We start from the raw sequence: 26,504 nt of genomic DNA on the forward strand, positions 1-26,504 counted from the left end.
ACGGTGGACAACATCACTGGCTAACCTCTGGCACAACCATAGCAGCAGCCGCCATCACCTAGGGTTACAAAATGGAACCCGGTAACAGCCCCATCATCGCCCTTGCCAAGGATTCCAAAATGGAACCCGACACGCCCTGCTTGCGGTGCGCGCATATAATGTATATATGTGTGAACCCTTGGGTGAGCAAAAGTAAAATTGCACTAATTTTGACGTTATTTTACTAATCACGTGAAAATAACGTTAAAAGTGGCGGAAGGTTAATCAGGCATCATGTGGTGGCGTTGATAGCCGAAAGACAAGGGCACATGCACCAATCAGCCGGTGTCCCGATGATTGAGTGTTATGTGCCTTATGTCCAAGGCTTGATGCAAAACTACAATCGAGCCGGGGGTCTCACCGGAAGCAGCCTCTCTATCCCTATGGGATAGAGGTAAGGCTGTCTACATCTTACCCTCCTCAGACCCTACCATAGCATTGCTATTGGTGGGATATACTGAGTACGATGATGATGATGATGATGAACCCGACAATAGACGAATCGGATACTCAACATAGAAAATCAGAGTTTAATGTTTGGTAATAGAGAGAAACCGCTGAGATGATAGGTGAAACAGAGAGAGAAAGTGATATTGTATTGCATGTTTGCCATATATCTTCATTGTTTTTTGCTCCAACTTGAGAGTATGGTTTTCTTCCACACCAACTGCAGGGGAACATTAAATAATATATATTAGTTAATGTTGCAGGTATTAATCCCATCCTAGTTTAATTGATTCTTACTGGTGTGTAGAACATTATTGCAAAAACTGACGGGACGTTTCTTTGTAACAACACTTTGTTAAATTCATTGATGAATGGCATGATGGGTAATGGAAAGGATAATCTTTCTAGTTGGATGTGTGGATCGGGGATATTCCATTGTACTTGAAATTCCCATCACTATCAGTTTAGAAAGGTAGGTATAACGATGCAGGGATAAGTTGGTTGGGACATTTTGGATTTATTACCGGGTACCTTAGTCTTGGGAGAGGGAACCTTCATCACCTCTTGAAGTTCAAGAACTTTGGGACATTTTGGATTTATTATCAGGTACCTTGTTTTTTTGCAACGTTACTTGGAAGTGGGCATTGGATGGTAATCAGGGGCGGACCTACACAGGTCCCATCGGGGACCCGGGACACCAATGTTTTTTAAAAAATACTTAGAAACGGTATACTAAATTTTGTAAGGACCCCATAAAAATTAATACTTGGAACCCATACTATTAAGGCTAAACTGGTCTAGTGGAAATTCCCTTGTTTTTTCTTTGAGATGTTGCAGGTTCAAGCCTCTCCATACTTAGTTTTTGTTGTTTTTTTATATCCTAGTCAATATTAGTTATTTAGTTAGGGTATTTGTGTTTTTTTTAGTTTCTCTCATATGGTCATTATCACCATCTAACATATATAATAACAACATGGGTTTTACATATTCTTTTATTATTTATCATATGTATGTATATTATAATTAATCATTTATTTGTGTAAGAGTTAGTTTTTCATGCCTTGGTTATTTATGTAAGACCATATATATATATATATATATATATATATATATATATATATATATATATATATATATATATATAGCTTACGTTTATGTTTTTCGAGTATGAATATAAATGAATTAAAAATGTATGTTCTATCTAGTTCTAATCTAGATTCTTTCTACTTACTCGTTTCCAATGACACCAAATTTTCGTGTTTTATTATGTTACTCGTCTCGACCCGACCCGAATGACGGCCGACCTGAAAATTTTGTAAACCGAAAAAGTTGGGACCCCGTTGACAAAAAATCCTGGGTCCGCCACTGATGGTAATAAGTGTTTTTCCACAAAGTCATGTCGAATGGTATGTAGGAACCAAAGTAATGTACCCTCATATTTCGTTTAAGAATGGAATAGGTGTTCCTTTGAAAGCTAATCTTTTCGGGTGGAACATGGAGATGGACAAAATAGCAACACTGGATGCTCATATATAAGGAAAGTTATCAGGAAAACAAAGGGGTGCCCATTTTGTGGTGATGAACTGGAATAGTCGGATCATATTATGATATCATGCTATGTGGCTTCAACTCAATGGAAACTAGGATAATAACCCGTGTTACACACGGGTGGAAAACTTATCAAGAAACAATATAAAATGTAAAAAACATATTTAATCAACACAAATATTTAACATAAGTTTGTTATAAGCAGATATTACAAAAGATATTAAACTATGCCTATAACATAAAAAGAAATTACTTTATAAATAAATAATTCAGTAAATAAGAAATAATATAACATAAATTAACCATCTAACTAATATTATACCAAATAAAGGAATGTGTTAAATATAATAAACTAATATTTTAATTATTATAACAGTTAGGTTCCTATCCATATATAATAAAATTTTCAAATTTTAAATTGATAGGTCATAAAAATAAATTAATATTAGTGAAACTTGGAAAAAGGCGTATTAGGAACAAAAATCACAATATATAAACATAATTTTAAGTAACAAACATATTAAACATTATATTGATTAACTGATAATTTAAAAAAAAATCATACCTTTAAACCTTAAATAGATTAAAACATAAATCGATTAATAGGAATAGATTAAATATCAAATCTATTAATCGTTAGTATAAAAAAATCATACAGTTAAACCCTAAATCCAATAACAGTGAATCAAGTTGATGATGTTCTTCATAAAAATCGATTAAACACTAAAATATAAATCATACCCGATAATTGCAAACGACGAATGAACATATTTGATGTTGTTTGGATTATGAAACCGACAAATCATGAAGAACCGATTATAGATGAGGCGAAGAATCTGGTTACAAACGATGGGGAGCGTTATGATTTTTGAACGAAGCATGTGCCTTTTAAATAAGAAACGATGAACAATTTAAACCTAGTAAATTTAATAAGTTTTATAATTCTAACAATAATTAGAATAATTAATATCATAATTACATTAATAAGTTACAAAAATATAAAAGTCAATATCACATTAAAATTTTATTGTGAATATGTGGGAAATAGATTTATAAAAGGTTGATGATATGGAAGCCTATGTGGACAACCTAGGTGAAGGACATATTGACAAAATTGTGTTGCTTTAATATATTAGTTAGATTTGTGAGTAGCAGGTGTGCCATTCATCTAGTGTTTGCTTATGAGGTCCGTGATCTACTCTTAAGATACCTCTCAATACATGTGGATATGATGCCAAAAAGAAAACAATTCAAGCGGTGATCTTTGCAGTTTGTTAGTGCTTGTGGAAATAAAGAATCATATAATCTTTAATCGTAAAAGGGTATCGGACAACCATAAGGCTGTATGCTATGAGCGTGGTGGATGGGGCGTGGAGGGCGCGGAACACCCCCGAGGGGCGCCGTTGAAGCGGGTGCAGAAGGGGGAACGGTGGTTGTGACGATGGGCGCTGTGAGGGCTCTCTCTCTCCTCTCTCACATACACACACACATATATATATGTATATATATATATATATATATATATATATATATATATATATATATATATATATATATATTGGGGCGCCCAATGGGCATTAAACCATAGCGGGACGGGCTTCGATGCCCCGTTTTTTACGAGGTGTTGACGTGACACCATGGAGGGGCTTCGATGCCCCTCACCATAGCATACAGCCTAAAAAGGAAGATATCAAAAGGCAGTCCTTTCTTTGGATTAAGAATATGAGGAAAAACACTAGGTTAGACTGGGAGGGTTGTTCTTTTTTATTTTCGAGTATCTTTTCATTATAATCAGGTTTGCAATGGGGAGTAGTGACGAATCTAGGAATTTTTTCTAGAAGGTTATTATTCGGGTTATTTAGACGGTTCGTTATGGTTAAAATCTTAAGATGGTAATTGATTGTCATGTGTTTGAATTTGAGTACTAGAGTTTAAAGATTTTGCAAAAAAAAGTTTGGAATATGAAAATAACAACTATAGTTCCTTAATGCAAAGAACTACACTTTTTTTTATTGAATTTAAGCATTTATACTAGAAGTATTTTCCTCCTCCTAACAATTAGCGTTTTTTTTTGTTTTGTTGTTGATGGAACAGTGAAGCATGATTATTAATTGAAAATTTTTTGGTGGTGTTTTTTTGTTTTGGGTTGGTTAGCGTCTTGCCATTTTGTGCCTTGATGTTAAATAAAAATATTTGTTAGTCGTTAAAAAAAATTAACCGAAAAGAGTGATTACTGAATTTATTAGGAAAACTTTATCATTAAATCCGTAATCTATTTATGTTTGATTATAGCAAAATGTTTAGCTCTATACTATTCTTAGAAATAAATTTGCATACAAAACTATGACATCAGCTATCGTATACACGGCCCTTAATCTGTAAGAAAAAGAAAAAAAGAACAAAAACTCGCTGAAAGAGGGAATCGAACCCATGTTGTCACAAAAGTATGGTGAGGTGTTAACCACTAGACCGTGGTTCCACTTTGTCTAGTTCACTCAAAATTTATATGTGGGTTCACTTTCATATTTTATATACGCGTTCTATATAAAATTCAAAACTCAGTGGCCGAAGTGGCAAAGCCTGGACAAAACACAAAGGGGGGGGGGGACTCAATGCCTATTAAAAAAAATAAATCATAAACGACGGAAGGCCAGACTCAATACGTATGAAACGCGTAACTTTACACTACTAAGTAAAAAAACGCATCTGTTGGGGGGGGGGGGTATCAGTGGGTTGCAATCAACTCGAACTAGGGTATATACATCCGCCTTTAATTGGGGCGTATTTATTCTACCTAGATTAGTCTTTTGTTGGTCCAGTTATATATTAAAATGAAGGTCACCCATGTGAAGAGAAGTTACCATGGATCTTTGTGTATAACATGTTGCAGCATAATCTTCATCTTTCATATTTTATTTTCTTCCGTGGTACTCATGTTTTCTCTAATACCAACTTGCATTGTCTTCTTTCTTTCCTGGTTAACACGTGTTTTCTTCTTTACCATTAAACTATTATGTGGCTAATATATTGTCATTTCCACTTTGATGGGGGCGGTAAGGTGTAAAACAGGAGGTCACAAGTCCAAACCCTATTAAATGCAAATAATTTAGTCGTTAAATAAAAAAGAGATTAATAATATATTGTGTAAGCCAAATCCAGATAACCAACAACCAAAAATATTGTTGCGTGGGTGGTCAAAAGTTATAGTTATGACATTAAATACCAAGTATATTAAGTTATACACAACATACACACATTAAAAGGATTAAACAGGTATATAGATAACTAGCTTTAAAACCCGTATATTACACGAAATTTGTTAATGTGTAAATTAATACAATGAATTATTTGAAACAAATAATTTCTTTAAAAATTTTAAAGGTAAACCTATTAAAAGTGCATTACAAATACTTTTTTTGTACAAAGCATTTGACATAGTATTAATAACTTCGATTAGAGTCTTCTCACCACTCTGCCTAAACAAATTTTGACGAAAACCAACAAGTTGCCTATTTCAACCTAAACCCATTTTAACCATAACCAAATTCCAACTATGACCTCTACGATTCGATTCATGTGGCTTTAGCAAAACTGTTGATAGGTTTAACCTGAAAGTAAGCATGGGTAAAGTAATTTATAAAATGGGTGGTGAGGGAAGGGAGGGTTTGAAAGAAAAGAAAAGAAATATTGGCGGCAACGAATGGAAATAACGGATTCCGCAGAAGAAACCGTTAGCCCCATTCACTCTCCCTCTTTTCTCGTTACACTTCTCTTTTTTATTAATCTTCCTCCTTCCATTTTCATCTTCTTCAACATTATTCATCAACACATTTTAATTAATTATGAGAGAGATCGTTAGCATACACATCGGCCAGGCCGGCATCCAGGTCGGCAATGCCTGCTGGGAGCTCTATTGCCTTGAGCACGGCATCCAGAACGACGGATTCCTGCAAGGAAGGTATCATTAGATCTGATGATTCTATTTCAATTTCGATAGGTTTTAATTCATGATCATGATGATGAAATAATGCGTTTGCAGCGAAGGCGGTAGCGGATCTACAGATGATTCGTTCAGTACCTTCTTTAGTGAAACCAGCTCCGGTAAACATGTTCCCAGGGCCGTCTTTGTTGATCTGGAGCCTACTGTTATTGATGAAATCCGGACCGGAAGCTACAGGCAACTCTTTCATCCTGAACAACTCATTTCTGGCAAGGAGGATGCAGCTAATAACTTTGCCAGAGGACATTATACAGGTTAAATATTACTATACAAATGTACGACTTTGTTTTGCTATCCAAAAAGGGCTAGTGATGCAGGATGTTACCTGTCTGCCTTCTGTCTTGATGTAAACCGTTATCATGATTTTGATAAAAAAAAATGTGTGTATTTATTGTTTGACAGTGGGAAAAGAAATTGTTGATCTATGTCTTGATCGCGTGAGAAAATTAGCTGATAACTGTACCGGATTGCAAGGATTTATGGTTTTTAATGCTGTTGGTGGTGGCACTGGCTCCGGATTAGGATCCTTGCTTTTGGAACGTTTGTCGGTTGACTATGGGAAAAAGCCTAAACTTGGCTTCAGTATCTTTCCATCTCCACAGGTTATTATAAAAATAATATTTAACACATTATAATCATCATCATCATCATCGTACTCAGTATATCCCACCAATAGCAATGCTATGGTAGGGTCTGAGGAGGGTAAGATGTAGACATCCTTACCTCTATCCCATAGGGATAGAGAGGCTGCTTCCGGTGAGACCCCCGGCTCGATAGTAGTTTTGAATCAAGCCTTGGACATAAGACACATAACACTCAATCATCGGGACACCGGCTGATTGGTGCATGTGCCCTTGTCTTTCGGCTATCAACGCCACCACATGATGCCTGATTAACCTTCCGCCACTTTTAACGTTATTTTCACGTGATTAGTAAAATAACGTCAAAATTAGTGCAATTTTACTTTTGCCCATCCAAGGGTTCACACATATATACATTATATGTGCGCACCGCAAGCAGGGCGTATTTAACACATTATAATTATATTCAAATAGTTATTATATACTCAATGACATGATGGATTTTGTTATGGAATTGAAGGTGTCAACTGCGGTTGTGGAGCCGTATAACAGTGTGCTATCAACTCATTCCCTGTTAGAACACACAGATGTGGTGGTGTTGCTAGACAATGAAGCCATATATGATATATGCAAAAGGGCTTTAGACATTGAACGGCCAACTTACAGAAACTTAAACCGTTTAATATCTCAAACCATCTCTTCTTTAACCACTTCCTTGAGGTTTGATGGAGCCATTAATGTGGATATTAATGAGTTCCAAACGAACCTGGTCCCATACCCTCGAATCCATTTCATGCTTTCATCTTATGCACCCGTAATCTCTGCTGCACGGGCCTTCCATGAGCAGAGCTCGATTGCAGAGATCACAAGTGCCGTGTTTGAGCCTGCTAATATGATGGCTAAGTGTGATCCCAGACATGGAAAGTATATGGCTTGCTGTTTAATGTACCGTGGGGATGCTATTCCAAAGGATGTTAATACTGCAGTCGGTTCTATGAAGACCAAACGAACCGTACAGTTTGTTGATTGGTATGTTATAACATGCAAAATTTATTCTTACATAAGGCCACCCCCATTGGTATGTTAAGGCTGCTTATGTTTTATCTTTAATGGGTCAAATGATTTTAAAAAATTAGGCTAAAAACAGACTGAAAGTTGTCCAAAGTGTATTTTTAGTTGCATAACAGTCAGTAAATAATTTCATGGAAAATTAAATAGAAAAATAGCTTACTTTAGACACATTTCTACTTTGAGTAAAAAGACTTTATTTATAACCATTGAAGCATTAAACTTTCCAAAATCCTAATAAAGGTTTCAACAAATTTGGTTTGGTAACTTATCCTGGTCAAAATGATGATATGGTAGCTGAGGTGGTGATAACTTTGACCTTGTTAACTTTTTATAAAAGACCAAGTCAAATTGAAATTTTTTAAATTTCAATGGTATATATAGCCATATAGGTGAAAAGTTAATTTTTTTAAATGAGATGGATTCTGCCTAATGTATGTTGTTTTTGTGCAAGTTGCCATCATATTATGCAAAAAAATGTAATAATACTTGACAGTTGACACATTAGTTATTTAGACAATATCAGAAAATTCCAGACAAATAGTGTTTCGGGTCAAACCGTCTAACCTAATCATTTTACCACCTCTAATATAGGTGTCCAACTGGTTTCAAGTGTGGAATAAATTACCAACCGCCCACAGTGGTCCCCGGGGGTGACCTTGCGAAGACAAGGCGTGCAGTCTGCATGATAAGCAACAACACAGCTGTTTCTGAGGTTTTCAATAGGATTGACCACAAGTTTGACCTGATGTACGCGAAACGTGCATTTGTACATTGGTATGTGGGTGAAGGCATGGAAGAAGGCGAGTTTTCAGAAGCCCGTGAAGATCTCGCTGCTCTTGAAAAAGATTATGAGGAAGTTGGTCAAGATGCTGAAGAGGAACAAGAAGAAGAAGAAGAGTAACTGGTAAGTTTTTCTAAACATTTTCAACTTAAAAGTGATTATAATATTCATCTCCAACTACCATTGAAGATATCGTTATTCTAATATTCATCTGTCTACACATAGTTGTTTCCATTTGCATTTCATTTTGTGCTAATCCTTAGGAATAATCAAGTCTTTGATAAATGTGGACAATAGTTTAATATAGAGATATGGCCATTGCACCAAACTTTAGAAACTTCCACACTATAATAGATTGAGGTTTGTTAGTTAACACACTTCCTGGTGATCCTTAATCTTGGTCTTTCAGCCTTAAAATCAAAATATATGTTGTTTTCCTAGCAGCCATATGAGACTAGGATATTAGAACATAGAAGCAAATTTAAACATTAAGCTGAACTATTTAAATAGACCTGGTAAACTGGGTGGGTCGGGCGGGTTTGGGTCATGTGTCAAAACAGATTCTCGGTCAGAAGGGATTCTGGTCGATAAGATCAAAACGGGTTAGTTTAAAAATGCATCAATCCGGTTCAATCCAAAACGGGTCGTTTTAAAAAACATAAATTTAGTTTGGGCCAAAACGGAGATGGGTTGAAATGAGTTGTTTTAAAAAAAAGTATCAAAATCAGATCGCATGCTATATTTTCTTATGTTGGCTACTAGTGGCGGTGGTGGTGGGGACGAACAAGGTGGAGACGGTGGTGGTAGAGCGGTGGTGGCAGCAATGGTGGCGATGCGGTGGAGATGGTGTTGATGGCAGCAACGGCGGAGTGGTGGCAGTGGTCACTGTGGTGGAGAGGTCACAGATGGTGCTAACCCATCTGAGCCATTTTAAGTTAGCAAGTTTATAAAAGTTACCCGTTTTGACCCGTTGACTAAGTAGACACAACTTGGCCCGTTGATGGATTTGAGATTATCCAGATGAACCCATAGACAATTTATTTTTGCCCAAATCTAGTAATTTATGGACTTGGGATGAAAATATAACCAACATATATATTAATATTAATAGTTTGATGGGAATTCCTTGCTAATTCATCAGAAAGCTTTCATAGTTTAATGAGCTACTCAAAGTGTAATTCTTTTTTATTAAATAATCAAGAGAAACAAAATAATTCAAACTAAGACATCAATATCTTGATATTCATTATTGCAGATTAAATTAAGTTGAAAATGGCAATGGAAACCTTCATGAAAAGTCAAATGAACAACAACTTGATATTCTTGCTTCTTACATCAGTTCATCTTTCAGAAAGTTCATTGTTTTTATAAATCCGCAACCAAATCCTACAAATATTAAAACTAACAAAACAAAGAACATAAGGGAGGAAGATCCCATATTCCCTCATTAGGATCACTAACTGTTTCAATATACTCTTGAACTCCATTCATGGCATACAACGAAGCCGATATCTGTCTTTCTACTTTCATCCTCTCAAATTCTGAAAGTTCCATTCCCGAGTTAGGCAACTCAAACTCCGGTTGACTCAGTGGATACTTTTGATCAAGTTTCCCTCCAAAACCCCATGAAAAATCACACGCTGCAGACGAGCAGTTGCTCAAATCCGGCTTATAGGCATCATCAAACAATTGAGAAACATTTTCTTCTAGCTTTTCACCACTATTACTCAGTCTACTATTACTACTACTGCTGCTACTATTACTGATACTGCTACTGCTACTGCTACCGATACTGTCGTTGATACATGGAATTGAGGGAATAGAAGAATCTTGAATTTTCTTTTTGGCCATTTTCTTGGAGTTGAGTAAGTTTCTTACCCGTGAAGCAAGTGGGGAGTTATGAGAAACACAGGTTATGAAGTTGGTTCGTGTATTTGAGCCACGAAGAAGACAAGCCGCCTGATCATAAGCTCGAGCCGCTTCTTCTGCAGTCTCAAACGTCCCAAGCCACATGCGGATCTTTTGTGTTGTGTCTTTGATCTCAGCCACCCATCTTCCTGAAGGCCTTTGTCTCACCCCTATAAACTTGTTGTTGTTGTTGTTTCCAAATTTACCCCTTCCCTTGCTCGGTTTTGGAACCGACACTCTATTACCTCCTCGTTGGAATTGGATTTCCATTGGAGTTATAGGATATGGTTAAGAGATGATATATTGATATGAACTCAAAAGTGTTCTTCTATCTTCTTGTTTTGCTTCCTATACGTTACTATATATACATGCATACATATGTAGTATGTTTGTATGTATAGGTCTAGTTGTGATTTCTGAGGTTTCTATGTGTTGGTTTATAGTGTTTGTTGTGTTCTGATTGAACATTCTTTTATTCTCCTATTAAGACAAAACGATTCCTAATCAACATGGCCAATTTGCAATTTTTGTATAAACATTCCATTAAGTTAACTGACTGATTTACCCTTTGATATGGCTTAGATTAGTTGCCAATTGAATCTATCAAGAGGGCAAATATGACACTTTGATCTTTAAATGTTTATAGGTGGACTTGGTCATATAACACCAAACTAAAGGTGGGAAGTAAACTACATTAAGTTATTATAATATACATTTTGATCCCTTAAGTTTTCAATGTGTTAAGTTTTAGCCTAAGTTTTATGTTGTTCTGACAAAAGGACACCGAACCGAACATCAAAAAGTGTTTATGTATTATTTTCTTGTTTTTAGGTGCCTATTTGAGCATACAGGATCTGAAGCTTTGCTTGGAACAAGGCTCGGTTCATGAAAAATTGTCGAGCTTGCAATAAGTTTTTTAAAAGCTCATGCCTTTAGTTTGTACGTATTTGTATAAGTTTTCTTTTTGTTTTGATTTGTTTCAGTATGTATGCAAAAATAAAATCAAACTTTTTAAACATCAAAATAATGTAATTGAAATTCCTAAAAAAGCAATATGAAAGTGTTGTATATTTAAAAGTTTGGTTTTTTAAGGGATCAAAAAGAATATAATGAAAATGAAGGGGGTGTTTTGAAATTGAAGGAAGTCTAATAGCTGAAAATGAAAACCTGATGGCCTAAAATGTTGCCACGTGGAGGACAATTAGCAATAAGTCCCAAATACTAAAGTGTCAGCAACAAAATGTTGGATGAAGAAAATGACAGCAGAAAAAAAGGGTTTAGGTTTAAAAATATCGGACTAGCTTGTCGTAAACGCTGCGTTTTGGTGGATTCAAATTTCCAAGTCATCCAAGCAAAAAGGTCAATAAAGAGTTTGACGTTGAAAATCAAAAGGAATAAACAAGAAAATTACACGATTTATGTGAATGGGACCGATGGATATTTGTTGATATATTATCTTTTGTAAGTTTAATAGTTTTTGATTGGAAACATTAAGCCTTATTTGAAGGACAAATAGAATTCGAAGGACAAACGTAACGGTTTAAGGTAAGAAAAATGATGCATTGGCGTTAAGATGTTTAAAATTTAGCCGTATACATCATTAGTTTTTATGTAAGTAGACACCAAACGTTTAGGGAGGAAACTCGTCTATGATCAAAGCTAGAATAAGATGATAGGCCGGACTTGGTTTTCGAGGGTTGTTATTGATTTTGGGCTGACACATGTCTACCTAAACCAACAAACGGCGATGAAAATTTGCATTTTGTATCGTCTAGTTAGATTAGTTGCTCACTTCAAATTGTGCTTTACAGCATTTAATTGCACACATAAGTTTAACCAAGTGACTAGGGCTGTAAGCGGGCACGGACCAAACCAGGCGAGACCTTGTTCATGTTCGTCGTTAAGCTTTTGTTGGGCTAACGGAGGGTTCATGAGCACCCCTACCAAACGAAAATTCGTGTGTGTGTCCATTCGTTAAGGAATTGAGTTTGTCTATTTCCGTTTGTGTTCGTTCGTTGGTATTATAAACAGATACTAATGGACAGCCAAACACTAAGGGACACCAATGGACAAACAAATACCAGTGGACACTATTGAACAATGGACAGACAAACATAAACATATCAAAATACTTAACATAAACACTAATGAACATTACACCACATGATATTAAAAGATACTTAACAATTAACATAGTAACCAAACACATAATCATATCAAAATAATGTTTTGGTCTTCAAAATCCATAAACTTCTGGTGTTTAACGAGAAACAAGCTTCAAATTCTTCATTCTTCAAGGAATTTCAACATGTACAACACTATTAAACAGGCATTACTGGACGGACGTCCATGAACACTATTGAACGAACGTGACCTTTGCCCGTGTTTGTTCGTTAAGCTAACCGAACAAATTTTTTTTGTCCGTGCGCTGTTCATTTATTAAACGGACAAACATAAACGAAGTTCCCACCAAACAAACAGTCAAACGTCTGGTTCACTTTCAGCCCTACAACTCACAACTGACTAAATATGAAACATGATTATGTCTAAACCTTTGAAGTGTTACGTACTTTAAAAAGTCCATTTGCACTAGATTCAATATGCTCATCACACATATGACAAAACAATAATAGTAAAAGAAAGTGTGTTATCCTTGGGCATTATGTTGGCGATACACAGTGTTATCTAAGTCATTTTGGTTAATTGGGATTTACTTAATACCTAAGAATAAATCTGAATAAACAAATACACGAATTAGCATGTGCGGAGCACACGTTCGTTCGATAGCATGTGTAGGAACCAACACACCGGGGTTCAAGAGACATCGTCCTTTGGCAGGGGTTCCAAAAGGGGGGTTGGGACCAATGCCACAGGCGGGATCCATGGGCAGAGAAGAGGTCAACGAATGATGCTCACGATGGGAAAAAAAATGCTACCTTAATAAAATACTATTTGAAAGTGATGTGGGTCTACATTATGAAAATGATCATAAGTTGTAACTGATGATCAGTAGTATGTTAGTACTAATCATAAGTGGTAGTTATGGTCAAAGCAACTTGGTCCGTTAGTGACAAGTAAGATCCCTGGTAACTAATCATGAAAATTTAGTCTTTAGGTGTAAATAACTACTAATGAGTAGTAAGATCACTAGGAACAATGATAACTTGGTTGAACATTAAGATTAATATTGATAGTTTCTTATTCAACTATCGATACTAATTTATAACCGTCAACCGAAATGTTGTGATAGTTTGTCCCTTATATAAAGAAGGTCCTGGTTTGATTCTAGTCACGAGGAGCAAGGAAATAATTCAATCTGAAAGCTATCTTAACACGGTTAAAAGACATCCATGCCAATACGAAATCTAAAACCTACACATTAAACCTAAATGGTTAGGACTAGAACCAATCGTGGCCAATTATGTGGTCCTTGAATAGCTAAATTGAATTGGGCGTGTATAAACAATCATATTGCATTTAACCCAGAATGATGTCACGTTTACAAAAACTAAGACTAATAATGCAAATGCATGAAAGTTATACATAAGCCATAATTGTACAATCTTATTAGGTACAAACTAATAAGACAAAACTAGTTCTTACCACTAAGTTGGTCTTCTATTAGTCTTCTAACTTCTCTAAGATGTGTATTGCTCATGGATTTCCAAGATGTCACAAATTACTTGTTGCGGTGAAGGAGAAAGAAGCATTTAAACAAAAGTCTAACCAAAAATCGATATAACCAAGGAAGATGGTACACAAGTCTAACCAAAGAAATTCGGATCCAATACTTCGCATACTGATAGTACTTGAGCTTCAAACTTCAAAGTAATTGTCATTTAAACAAGAGAGTTTTATATGTGTCAAAATAAAGCTACGATGAACAGAATATCAATATTTAAAGGGGTGCATTTGAAATAAGAAACTAGGTGTAAAAATGGCCTCACATTGATAGGAGGGCGATTATAAGGAATTCAATATGTTTAGAAGCACTTTTCTCGGGTTTACTCATGCGCCTATGCAAACGGGATTGTTTGTCTTCAAATGGCTTTAAAAAAAACCTTGTAAGCTCGAGACCTATTAACACAAATCCAAATCAAAATTCTTAAGCTCGCACAACTCAGGTTTTTCTATTTGTGAGTTTTGAACCAGATCACCTAGTCTTCCAAATGTAATTGACTACTTAAAGTATTTGTAAGTTATGAAGAATATGATGGAGCGGTTTTTCTTTTTATGTTTTTCCTTATATTTTGAAGATAAAGAAAATTATAGGGACTCCAATATGAATACTTTTAGATGCTAAAACAATAAGTTGTTATCTTAATGAAGTTTTCTTGACAACTTTTTACTAATGATAGATTTATATTGTTATAAACGAAGAGTTCGAACACACATAACAATGGATCTTATAAAGACCTCAATTTTATCTTTTTGAGCTATTTATATTTATTTATTTATTTATTTATTTTAAGTTATGAAGATTAATTATAATATATATGGGATTTGAGTATTTCTCAAAAAATATTGTGGCCTCCCCTTAGTCCTCTCACCACCTCCCATTCAACATTTGGCTCATTAATTTAATTTGCAAGCTTCTTCTTCATCCAAACCATCACCTTTTCTCTTCTTCCAAACATTACTCTAAACGTAACTCTGCTTTCTGCCTCTCTTGCAGAGCTACATCAAAAGCATTATAAAGACACACATAATGGCACCAACCAAAAGGTGTTGGATACTACCTTTTCTTTTTATGAAAGTTCTGTTGCCGGAAGAGGGGGGGGGGGTATCAGAATAGAGAAAACATTTAAGTCAACGTAGAAGAGCCTTCTTGTAGGCCTGAGATTGCTTATGATGTTAATTTAAGGTTTCAAAATTTCTTTACAAACCTATCAATTATTAGTGAGACACATTTTGAGATATTTTAGGGCATTATTACTCATTGCCCGGTTTATAAAAACTGTGCACCAACTATATAGGTGTTAGCGATTACGTCTTTCGCTAACACACAAGCATCTCTAGACCAATTTACATTTGATTCAAGGTATGCTTTTAGCTCAGTCTCTTACGGTTTATTATGTCACCACCACACATTAACTTACAAATATCTTCACCAGAGAACCAAAGAATTGTCCTCTGCTCAATTTGCATCTCACATATTAAATGTTATTAATACTTAGTTTATTATTAATTGTTAGATATTGTAGACACCTCTATAACAGAGGTGTCATGCTTCATTTTGTTATATACAATAGCTTTACATACATTTTTCGCAATTTACTTGTCTACAAATCTCTTAAAATACTTAAGTTATTAGATGCAAATCTTTCAAGTTTAATAATTGTATACAAGTAAGCAAGAGTTAAACATTAAAGAGAACATCTAAATCTTTCCAAGTGTCAATCATGAGATGGAGCATAACACTGAAGAAACAATATGCAACGATCCAGTAACCACAAAAAGACCTGGTCGGTCACTGCCCTTTGATTTAAGTATTGTATCCCCAATCCTCATAGACTCCACTACCGAACCACTGCTGAAAAGTAAAGTACTGTGCTCTACAGATTTACCTGATTGATTTTTGAGCAACTCTTCATATTCTTCACCTCCATACTCGGATAATTTAATACCCAACTCGTTAGAAACTTGGATCCAACTGTCTCTTAACAAGGACAAAGAAGCCGTCCTGTACCGGTCTCCAGCAATGCTAACTTCCGTCAAAATTATAGCATCCAATTGCTGCTTCGCTATAATAACATAAAAATCTCACATTTATTTTAATCGTGCAAATAAATTAATAAATAATATATAGACCATTAAAGAACTGTACCTGCAAGTAATTCTCTTGCAAATGCTTGGTGGTCTTTGTCACTTGCCATAGCAACCACAAAAACTAATTTTGCGTCTGGATACGCTATCTGAATCATGTCAGCCAAAGCCTTGGCAGATTCTTTGGTATGAGCTGCAATACAAGATACCAAAAAGGTTACAACAAGAAAAAATGAATGTTTTGTGTCAACACTTCAGATCACATATGTGTGAACCCGTAAAAGCAGAAATCATTAAACCTCCATCTAGTAGTATTGTAGCACCAGGTAGTCCTAATGCCTCGGCTTCTGCTGATTTTAAAAATTGGCTTCTTCCTAGCAGTTGTGTACTTTCCAGACCGGTACGAATTGATCCATCTGATATTTTCCATCCTGTAATACAAGTGGAAATTACAGCAAAATAACCAGAAAGTTATTGTTATAAGAATATATGTTTTAACCCCGTCAATTTTCCAGATGTACTCTACATATCGAATAGGTGTAACACAGATCAGAGCTGAACCTTGATGACGAAGACAGAGTGCTGCACATGTGGCGGTTGCAGCATTTTGAAGTTGGTGCAATCCCAGCAAACGCAATTTTACGTCATAGAGCTCGATAGACTACATAAGTATACAAGAAATTATGCTGAGTTGACATTTGAACTAATAAATGATAAGATAATGTACTTAGGTGTTGATAATAACTGAAAGGGTATTGTACAAGTAGCATTAGGTGCATACCAATGGCAAGTCTTTCTCAATGTCAATTATAATATCAGACAGTTGGCACGGAATGCCAGAGACATTGTCAATGCCCTTAATGATACTTCTATTTCCAAAATCTGATGCTGAGATTACTGGAGAACACATTGAAGATGCTTTATTGCGAATAATGAGCTCAATGTGTGGAAGATAGGGCCCGCCTAGAACCACCTGATATTTTCAAACTTAGTAACATGCCCATCACCAAATTTAAGTATATAGTTAGTTCAGTAAATATGCCTAAATGTAGATATATTAATAATAATCAATGTATGGGAACTGGGAGAACCACATAACTGGGCAGCCATGTTTAATGATGCCTGATTTTGCAACCGCGATACTTTCCAACGAACCCCCTAGTGCAGCTAAATGTTCTTCACCAATAGTTGTTATAACAGAAGCTGAAAGATCTGAACTAGAGATGATATTTGTTGCGTCACGAGCACCACCTAATCCAGCCTTCAAATGAAAAGATAAAAGTTTTATTTTTGATAAGAGAATTATTAAATGAGGGTGCTTCGAGATGAAAAGAAAGTCAACCTCGATAACTGCAATGTCAACATTCTCTTCAGCAAATAGATTAAAGGCCACAGCAGTGAGTACCTATATCATGAGATACAATGAGAGAAGCAATCAGAAATTTGATTACAAGGTAGCGGTTAGCATCAATTGAAAGGGATACCTCAAAATGACTAAGATGTCCTTGTTCAAATTGCACAGCTTCATCAAGAACAGTTTTTATCCTTTGGAACAAAGAATTAACTGCCTTTGCTGATACCGGATCACCTAGTTTTCCAACTGTTATACGTTCCCTTATGGTCTTAATATGTGGACTGCTTAGAAAAGATGAATCAGATGGTTGCTAGCTAATTCACATATTGTGTAATCATTTTGTAATGATGTATTACAAAAACTAATCATTGTTATCAACAAGTAATACCTCGTGTAGCAACCAACAGAATACCCTTCAGCACGTAAAATATTGGACAGAAATGCAGCGGTTGAACCTTTTCCTTTGGTCCCAGCAATGTGAATGGCCTATATTAATTAACATCAAGTAATTAGCAGGCTCATCTGAAGATAACAAGCAGGTAAGGTAATATTAGATGGTGAAATTTTGAAGGTTCATATAAAACTGCCAACCTTATATTTAGATTGAGGGTTCCCAAGTGATTGCATTAACCGCTTCATCCTTCCAAGATCAAAACCATCCTCAGAGTCGGTTCCAGCACCTTTAGGAACACCAGATTTCTCGTGGTTCTTCAAATTATTCAGATAGTCATTGAATTCCTTCAGTTCTGATATTAATCCTGAAAAGTTACACCTGAGCCCTAGGTGTTTCCTGCCACTAGCAGCAATTAAAGACTTGTGGTGGCAATGGAAGCTGCCAACAACCCTGGAGAATATCATCATCTTGTATTTTATAATCTCCCCACTTGTAGCTAAGCTAAGCCACTGTTAAAGACATGAAGCAGAATCTACAATGAATTCAAAAACTAATCAAGATATAATAATGCAGGATAAAAATACCATACTAACCTAATCAAGTTCCAATCAAACACAGTTGACCAATCTGTCATCCCCTAATTGGTTATTTAAATGAGGCATTTTATCAAACAGTTGGGAGTATGGAGAAGACTTAAATGAGCTACAGAATAGCTTAGCAAAAGCACTTAGGTTGGTCCATAGAAAATAAAATTGTGATAGTTAACACATTAGACAAAGGTTAGAGCCCTAGGCTAGGCCAATTTCAAAATTCATAAGTGAAAGCTAAAGTAATCTCGTAGATCAAATCAAATGCTGTTGTTAATAAAAATCAAAATCTGAAACCCTAGATGATGAAAAGAGAGAGAGACCTGTATTGTATTGTATTGTTGGAGTTTTTTTGCACTATCATCCAATTTCCTTCTTCCTTTTACCAAATAGCAGTTAGACTGATGAATGTCGGTGCCAAGCAGAAGCAAAACACTGACAAATACGTGAAGCCAGACGCCGTCACCGAGAATGAGGTGTGCTTGGCTAGTTTCACCAACTTATATATGTTCTTAACTTTTTGTAGAAGTATGTTTGGATCTTGCGGGACTAAAAGTTTCATAAGTTATGTTTCTTAATGAAAAGTTATGAAGTATTTCCGATTCATTCTTCATCTTCATTTTTATAATTACACTAAAAACACTATCTTTTTTCTCTCATTTTCAATTAAATAATAATTTTTTATACTTTTATCATTACCTTTTCTCTCTTACTCACTCACAACCACTTTTAAAAACATTAAAAAATTATAGAAATGAACAGTGTGTTTCTCCAAATTTAAACATGAACAGTAACATTTTCTCTCTTCTCCTCTCACAATCACTTTTAACCATCTATAAAAAATGAAGGACCCCCTCACATAATTTGGAGAATCCATTGGGAATGCTCTTAAGGAGCCAAAATAAACAATCCCAAACACCCCCAAATCTGAAAATTCTGACAAATATGAACCCAAATTAATCATCGTTAACCAAATTAACCGAAACATGGCTGTCGGTTATTTTTTTTACCCTTCATTAACCAAAATTAGTGGAACTAAACCATTCATATTTGAGATATTGGATTTTAATAATCCGAACTTTGGCATATTGGCCGATATTAATCCCAACATAAGAAATTCCTTAAGAACGCGTTTGTTTCACGGAATGAAATGGAATTAGGATTAGAATTTGCATAAGATTTGGAATTTGAAGTAATTGGATTTGGAATCTGAATATTCCACTGAATTTGAAGAAATTGGAATTGGAAATGGAAGGAATTGAAATCCAATTCCATTCTTGATGTGTTCGTTTGACAAATGAATTGTAATATATTACCACAAATGAATTTGAATTGTTTTTTTTAACGAGGATAACGGATGAAACATTTTAGTTTTTTTAGATTTTTTGTTTTTGTCACACCCCGTTGAGCGATCTACGGAAGCGTAAAACGGAAATGTAACAGATACAACTGGTATCAAATACATTGTTCATAAAGAAACATTACTAACAAATTTACAATATATTACATTGTTCTAACATCTTTTACAGACTAGGTGATACAATCCAAACTAGCTCTTCAACTACTTTACTTCTAACTCAAATGCTCACAGCATCGTTCACAATCCAAACACGAAACACATAAGCAATCTATTTCACCTTTTCGATTACCTGAAAAGCATGTTTAAAAATGGTCAACTACGAATAGTTGGTGAGTTTCATAAGTTTTAACGAAATCAGTTCTGCGTACCACACAGTCATAGTTCGTATGCACGCGCGTATGTAAAAATATGTATTTACGTTTGTATATATATGTACAGCCGTATCCTTGTGTGTACATATGCACACATGTAAGTTTATAATATGAGTTCAAAATCACGATAAAATCGTGACTGTTTGTTCGTATTGCGTGTTTCCATTTTTTTCATGTTTAATCAACCACTGTGGCCCCCTTCCACCCACAACGGTTCCACATGAAATCAACCACTGTGACCCCCCTTCCGCCCACAACGGTTCCTCGTAACATCAACCACTGTGGCCCCCCTTCCGCCCACAATGATTCCACATAAACTTAAACATTACAAAGTGTACACACAATAATTAGTATTTTCCACACATAGTATTTTCTACGCCTATTCACATAGCATGTATATAGACACACGTACATATATAGTATTTTTCACATATCACCAAACACTGTGGCTCCCTATCCACCCACAATATGCATAATCACATTATTTTTTTAACATTCATGTCATAATCAAGTTAGTTTGTTTAGTTGCAGCAAAACTTGGCTCATAGGCCATACTCAACTTGAGTTTATTAAGTTGCAGCAGAACTTGGCCACTGTGGCCCCCCTTCCGCCCACAACGGTTCCTCGTAACATCAACCACTGTGGCCCCCCTTCCGCCCACAATGATTCCACATAAACTTAAACATTACAAAGTGTACACACAATAATTAGTATTTTCCACACGTAGTATTTTCTACGCCTATTCACATAGCATGTATATAGACACACGTACATATATAGTATTTTTCACGTATCACCAAACACTGTGGCTCCCCATCCACCCACAATATGCATAATCACATTATTTTTTTAACATTCATGTCATAATCAAGTTAGTTTGTTTAGTTGCAGCAGAACTTGGCTTATAGGCCATACTCAACTTGAGTTTATTAAGTTGCAGTAGAACTTGCCTCATAGGCCATACTCAACTTTAGTTTATTAAGTTGCCTCATAGGCCATACTCAACTTTAGTTTATTAAGTTGCAGCAGAACTTGGCTCATAGGCCATACTCAACTTTAGTTTGGTACTACTATTATGGCCCCCTTCTGCCCACAATAGCCCATGGTCATCACAGACCACGTTATTCACTCATGGCTGTTACAGACCACGTTATTCACCCATGGCCGTTACAGACCACGTTACTTTTAATAGTACACATTTGTATAAACGTGTTGTCACATGTAATTATGTTTTGGTATTCGTAACATATTCACTTAATTTTTCATTCAAAAATACTATTCACCGTTCATTCGCGCGTAATCAATCATTATGTTTGTAGGGACTTTTTGTATGTAAACGTTCAGACAATTCATATCCTGAACCGTTTCCAGGTAGATAACGTATATAGATACGTTTTTCACCCCAAAAAATTCCGTAAACAGTTTGAAAAGAGGGGTCATGAAACTCACGGTTTTGTAGGCACTCAGTGCGAGGTCAGCTCGGGGTTCGATTCTCTTTCTATCACTTAGTTCCTATAATTAATATTATAATAATATTAATATTTTAATATTATTATAATCCTCATACTAGACTGGGCTGTATAGCTAACCTGGGTATAGCTGTTACACCCAGAAAATGTCAGTAGGTTTAGATTGTGATGTTGTTCAATGTCTAATGTTTAAAATCGAACTTGTCTTAGTTTCCCCGTTTCACCAGCTGGGCCAAGTTGCTTGTTTACGCGTTTGGAAAACAGTTATGGGGATGTAAGCTTGGGTAAATGTGTTGGTTTTTAAAATGATTAAGTTATAAAGAAATATCACAATTTAGGGGTCTGGATTCGCTATGCGGCTCGTTTCCGTTTATTAAGTTTGATTTGGAGAAAAACGCGCACAATCTATCCAAATTGTCCGGCTTTCTCACAAAAAGTTTGTTTTTACTTAATTAATCCGAAATATGCTTCTTGATCGTTGTTGATGTTCTGATATTCCAACAAGTTCGTTTATCACGAACTTGCAGGTTTTCGTCAGAATTGAATTTGTTTAATCTTCAAATTAGCATAATTAATTATCTGTTAATCATTAGATCATGAAAATTTAGAAACTTATCAAATAAAATATCTAGATTTTTATAGAAATATTTCTGTAATTATTTACTAATTTATAAATTTATAAAAAGTCATTTTATATGCTATACTTAGCCCGAAAATCATCCATTTATACCAAATGATTTCCAAAAAATCCGCCAAAATTTCTGAGTGACCAAAACACTTCTCAAAATAACCTGTAGCAATTACAGAAGCTAACAATCTTTCCAAATACCATTTTCGAGCCAAAAACGACTATGAAAATCCGAATAAACGCAATTGCACAAAACATACCTAGGGTTTTCCAAATGATCCCAAAATTCATATGTGATCATAATATATTAAATCTGAGTTTTCCACAAAATTTCATAATTTTTCAAGCATTTTTGGTATTTTTCCTAAATAAACGTCCCTATTTGGTAATAAATTCACCAAATATTATCGGATGGTCGAAAAATTACCAAATTTAGACAGTGTCTCAATGACATGGTACCTGATGTCCCTAAAAAATCTCATAAGCTAACAATATGCACATCATAACCTTAACTTAAACAGCCGGTAACCGAATATTTTGGCATTACCTTTGCGGTTTTCGCCCGTTTTCGCTCTCCTAATCCAATTTCCGGGTTCTCGTGCTTCTATATAATCTAAGTACATATCCTATATTACAAACCAAGCATGTATCATCAAGAGAACAGCCATGAAAATTAGGGTTTTGGTTAGGGTTCTAAACCAAACTTTTGAACCGTAAAAACTTCGTTTAAACCCTCTAATCCATGTTTATGGCCAAATAAGATCATGATTCTGATTTCCAACCAGGTTTAGCATCAATATATATTTTTGGATGATTTTAAAGAGTTTTGCATGGTTAATCATGATTTTCACTAAAACAATCATTTTTATGCATAAACCAAGTTTAATCAATTGTAAAATGATCAAGATCAAGGCTTTACCTCAAGGTTTTTGTGTTGTAAATGAAAGAGCTGCTTGTTTATGTCCAGAATATTGAAGATGAAGATGTGAAAATATCTCACAATACTTAATTATAAAGAAACATAAGTAAAATAAATATCTAGGGTTTTTCTTTTTTCAACTTTGGCGGGCTGGGCTTGTTGGGCCCCTTTTGGGCCCATTTGGCCCAGTTTTCTCAATTACATGCCCGAACATGAAATACCGAGTCCAAATTTACTTCAGTTTTGGTTTTTAGCACAAAAATGTACCGGGTACGACAAATAGTGCGAAAACGAGCGTTTTTCGGCCATTTTTGTGTAAATTTATAAAAACATAGTATTTGTTTGTAAAAATCGAAAATATTTTCATGGATTGCTTAAAACATCCCCAACAAGTGTTTGGTAGATCTTTTTCGGCTTAACGGATGATACAATGCGTGTTTCGGAACTATCTTTCGCGTTTAAGTCTATAGCGGGTAGTTAAACGAGCATGTTTTCGTTTAACTGGTTTACTATCGTACTAAAGCCATAATATCGATATAACGGCTTATATTAAACGTATATCACTTATAGATGCCCCCCGGGATATCTGGGTCATAACCAGACCCGTTTGGTTATACAATTGTTCGTTACGCAATAAGCGGTTAATCGCTTAACATGCAACCGGTTTTGTCACGAATGTCACTGTTTTTTATTTATATTTTGAGTTATGAATTTTTTATTTTTTGAATTTTTTAGGGGTTTTCTATTAAGATCAAAAACCCTTAAAAATATTCAAAAATAATAATAAAAAATTCATAACTCAAAAAATAAATCAAAAACAAAAAAATAAAAAAATAAAAAAACCAAAATATTTTATTCGTTGACCTCGTTAAAAAAAAGGTCAAGAAAATATTCCAATGAATTTCCTTAAAATCCTCCATATTTTGGAATGATTTGGGATCCCTTTGTTTAAAGGAATTTGAAGGAATTGAATTCCAATTCTTTGACAACCGAACATACCATTTTGGATTCTCATGGATTAAGATTTCAATTCCAATGAAATGAACACGTTATGTCATAGGATTTTAATTCCAATTTCTTTGAATTCCCATGAATTCTGTGAAATGAACACACCCTAAGTTAATCTCCACTTTCACCCTATTGGTTTTCATCAAGCCTTTACCTAACAGAGACTAACCCGGTTAGTTTAGGGCAAACAATGTCATTTCTCCAAGTTTGGGAGACAAATAGAAACCTAAGTAAACTTCAAAAACCACTGTCGCCACCGCCACTGCTGCCGCCATCGCCACCACCATCGTCCCGCCACGGATGCCGATGCCATCGTCTCTCCACTACCACTACCGCCATCGTCCCGCTACCGTCGCCACCACCACCACTATATATCAAGTAATAATGATAAAAATTTTCAAACCATCCCTTCATAAAACTATAATCTGCATAGTGGTGGTGATGTCGATGGGGACGGCAATGGCGGTGGTGATGGCCATTAGCGAAGTATACGTAGGAACCTGGGGTATCTCGGCCACCCTGTTTTTTTTGCTCAGCAGTGTAAATTTACGTGTTTCGTTCGAAAATTTTTTACACGCAGGGTGAATTTACCCATTTTCATCTGAAAATTTAAGCATTGCCACCCGTGTTTATGAAACTTTTCTTACGTATTGAATCCGGTCACCCTGGCATTTTGGTCCCAGCTTCGCCAATGGCGATGGCGGCGGTAGAGGCACGGCGGCAGGAAAATAGCGGCGGTGGTGGCGGGACGATGGTGGCGACGATGGCGGTGATGGCGGCGGAGACGGCTGTTGGTTTTGAAGTTTAATTACCTTTTTCATTTGTTCCCCAAACTCGGAGAAATGATATTTTTTGCCCTAAAACTAAGTCTCCGTTAGGAAAATGCTCGGTGAAGGCCAATAGGGTGAAAGTTGGGATTAGCCTAGGGAATTTCTTAAGTTGGGATTAAATCGGCCAATATGCCAAAGTTCGGATTATTAAAATCCAATATCCCTTCATATTTTCATGTATTTCTTGTTTTATTTCATATTTTATACGACCATTTTATATGTCTATATTTTATGTATTTGTAAATTTGATTTAATGTATTTATGCATCCATTTAATGTATATTTAAGTAAAATTTTAACACAAGTTTGATTTTGGTTATTAACTCAAATCAAAACGCTAACTGAATAAACCAAACCAATAAACTAAAAATCAGTTGGTTAACCGAATCGAACCGTGCACACTCCTACCAGACAGGAATCCTAGAAACATCAGGCAAGTATTTGGGTATGTGACCGAGGTACAACATTGATATAAAAAGTTTCATATCCAACCCGATTATCTAAATCTAAGCCATGCATCTAAATCGTATGCCCAAAAATTTTTAATTTTTATTTCCTTTTATACTCGTCTAGTAATGATTTATTCTAATAGCTTCATCATGTGAAAATAATTTTTTTTAATGTAAATATTGATGTTATTTATATTGTGTTATAAAATAGGAAATTGATTTTTATTGGTTTCAACTATCCCATTTTGGTCGGCGCTAGTCCCAACTTTCATTTTGGCTAGCAACGGTCCCAACTTTTACATTCGTTTCTTCAATCAGTCCGCAGCTAACTGAGAGTAACTTCATTATATCCTTGCTAATATGTCCATCTTAGTTGTTAAAAAGCTATGACATGGCAGCCTATGTGGATATAACTCTGTTTATGTTTTTTCTCATCATCCGGAAACCCTAACTCCACTATCTCCCGCCTCACATAATCCGGCAACCGACTTGCCATCGCCTGCTTCTCATCTTCATCAACGCTATAATCGTCAAGAGCATCGTCGAATATTCCATTACCGTCATCATCAACCTGCTCGTCTGTAACATCTCAGATTTTTCGTATTTGTTTACCCGATTCGGGAACGTAATTCGGATCTTTCGTATCAATAAAATCATGAATTTAATTGTATTTAATTGTTTTTAATTTAGTTTATAATTTTGTAATTTTCATTTATGTCAAATAGCCCTTAAAAACTCTTAGAATCGCTTAAAATGGTTTAAAAATGCATTTTTGGAATTACATTGACTAAAACTGCCAAAAATCAAAATATGGTAAAAGACCCCACTTCGCAAGACGCGAAAGAGGAGTCTCTGATCCTGCGCGCGACGCGAAGAACGCCCAGTTCAGCCACTTTTGTGTTCGATTCTCGTTTAATGCTAAATATTTCACTAAACGACCCCAAATCACGAAAATTGAGCTACAAGTTATTTAATATGCTATTGAAAAGTGTCTA

General features: G+C 35.4%; 2 protein-coding genes and 1 pseudogene across 2 annotated transcripts; 1 reads left to right on the top strand and 2 right to left on the bottom strand.

Moving 5' to 3' along the window:
* The first annotated feature begins 5,876 nt into the window (after window positions 1-5,876).
* Window positions 5,877-11,346, top strand: LOC143612429 (tubulin alpha-5 chain-like). Its single transcript, XM_077086416.1, has 6 exons — window positions 5,877-5,992; window positions 6,074-6,288; window positions 6,437-6,636; window positions 7,136-7,644; window positions 8,278-8,590; window positions 11,207-11,346. The coding sequence occupies exons 1-5, from the start codon at window positions 5,877-5,879 to the stop codon at window positions 8,585-8,587; spliced, it is 1,350 nt and encodes a 449-aa protein (XP_076942531.1). The 3' UTR covers window positions 8,588-8,590; window positions 11,207-11,346.
* LOC143612431 (ethylene-responsive transcription factor ERN1 pseudogene) lies at window positions 9,780-10,660 on the bottom strand (annotated as a pseudogene).
* A 4,398-nt stretch (window positions 11,347-15,744) lies between the features above and the next one.
* On the bottom strand, window positions 15,745-18,356 carry LOC143612426 (dihydrofolate synthetase-like). The gene is made up of 10 exons (XM_077086412.1): window positions 18,087-18,356; window positions 17,884-17,981; window positions 17,626-17,776; window positions 17,484-17,546; window positions 17,241-17,402; window positions 16,923-17,114; window positions 16,703-16,802; window positions 16,441-16,572; window positions 16,203-16,334; window positions 15,745-16,119 (listed from the first exon to the last, which is right to left on the bottom strand). The coding sequence occupies exons 1-10, from the start codon at window positions 18,354-18,356 to the stop codon at window positions 15,776-15,778; spliced, it is 1,644 nt and encodes a 547-aa protein (XP_076942527.1). The 3' UTR covers window positions 15,745-15,775.
* Window positions 18,357-26,504: the final 8,148 nt, after the last annotated feature.

Source organism: Bidens hawaiensis, unplaced genomic scaffold (genome assembly GCF_021521415.1).
Source record: "Bidens hawaiensis isolate Kalapana, Puna unplaced genomic scaffold, B.hawaiensis_p1.1 tig00034587_1, whole genome shotgun sequence".
In the NCBI taxonomy this organism is placed as follows: Eukaryota; Viridiplantae; Streptophyta; class Magnoliopsida; order Asterales; family Asteraceae; genus Bidens; species Bidens hawaiensis.

What these genes read in the sequence shown, in the direction of transcription:
- LOC143612429 (XM_077086416.1), top strand. Translation starts at nt 5,877, where the DNA reads ATGAGAGAGATCGTTAGCATACACATCGGCCAGGCCGGCATCCAGGTC. An exon ending in GACGGATTCCTGCAAGGAAG is followed by an intron (nt 5,993 to 6,073) that starts GTATCATTAGAT and finishes ATGCGTTTGCAG; the next exon opens with CGAAGGCGGTAGCGGATCTA. An exon ending in GTATCTTTCCATCTCCACAG is followed by an intron (nt 6,637 to 7,135) that starts GTTATTATAAAA and finishes ATGGAATTGAAG; the next exon opens with GTGTCAACTGCGGTTGTGGA.
- LOC143612426 (XM_077086412.1), bottom strand. Translation starts at nt 18,356, where the DNA reads ATGATGATATTCTCCAGGGTTGTTGGCAGCTTCCATTGCCACCACAAG. An exon ending in GACATCTTAGTCATTTTGAG is followed by an intron (nt 17,547 to 17,625) that starts GTATCCCTTTCA and finishes CTCATGATATAG; the next exon opens with GTACTCACTGCTGTGGCCTT. An exon ending in TACAATACTACTAGATGGAG is followed by an intron (nt 16,335 to 16,440) that starts GTTTAATGATTT and finishes CTTGTATTGCAG; the next exon opens with CTCATACCAAAGAATCTGCC.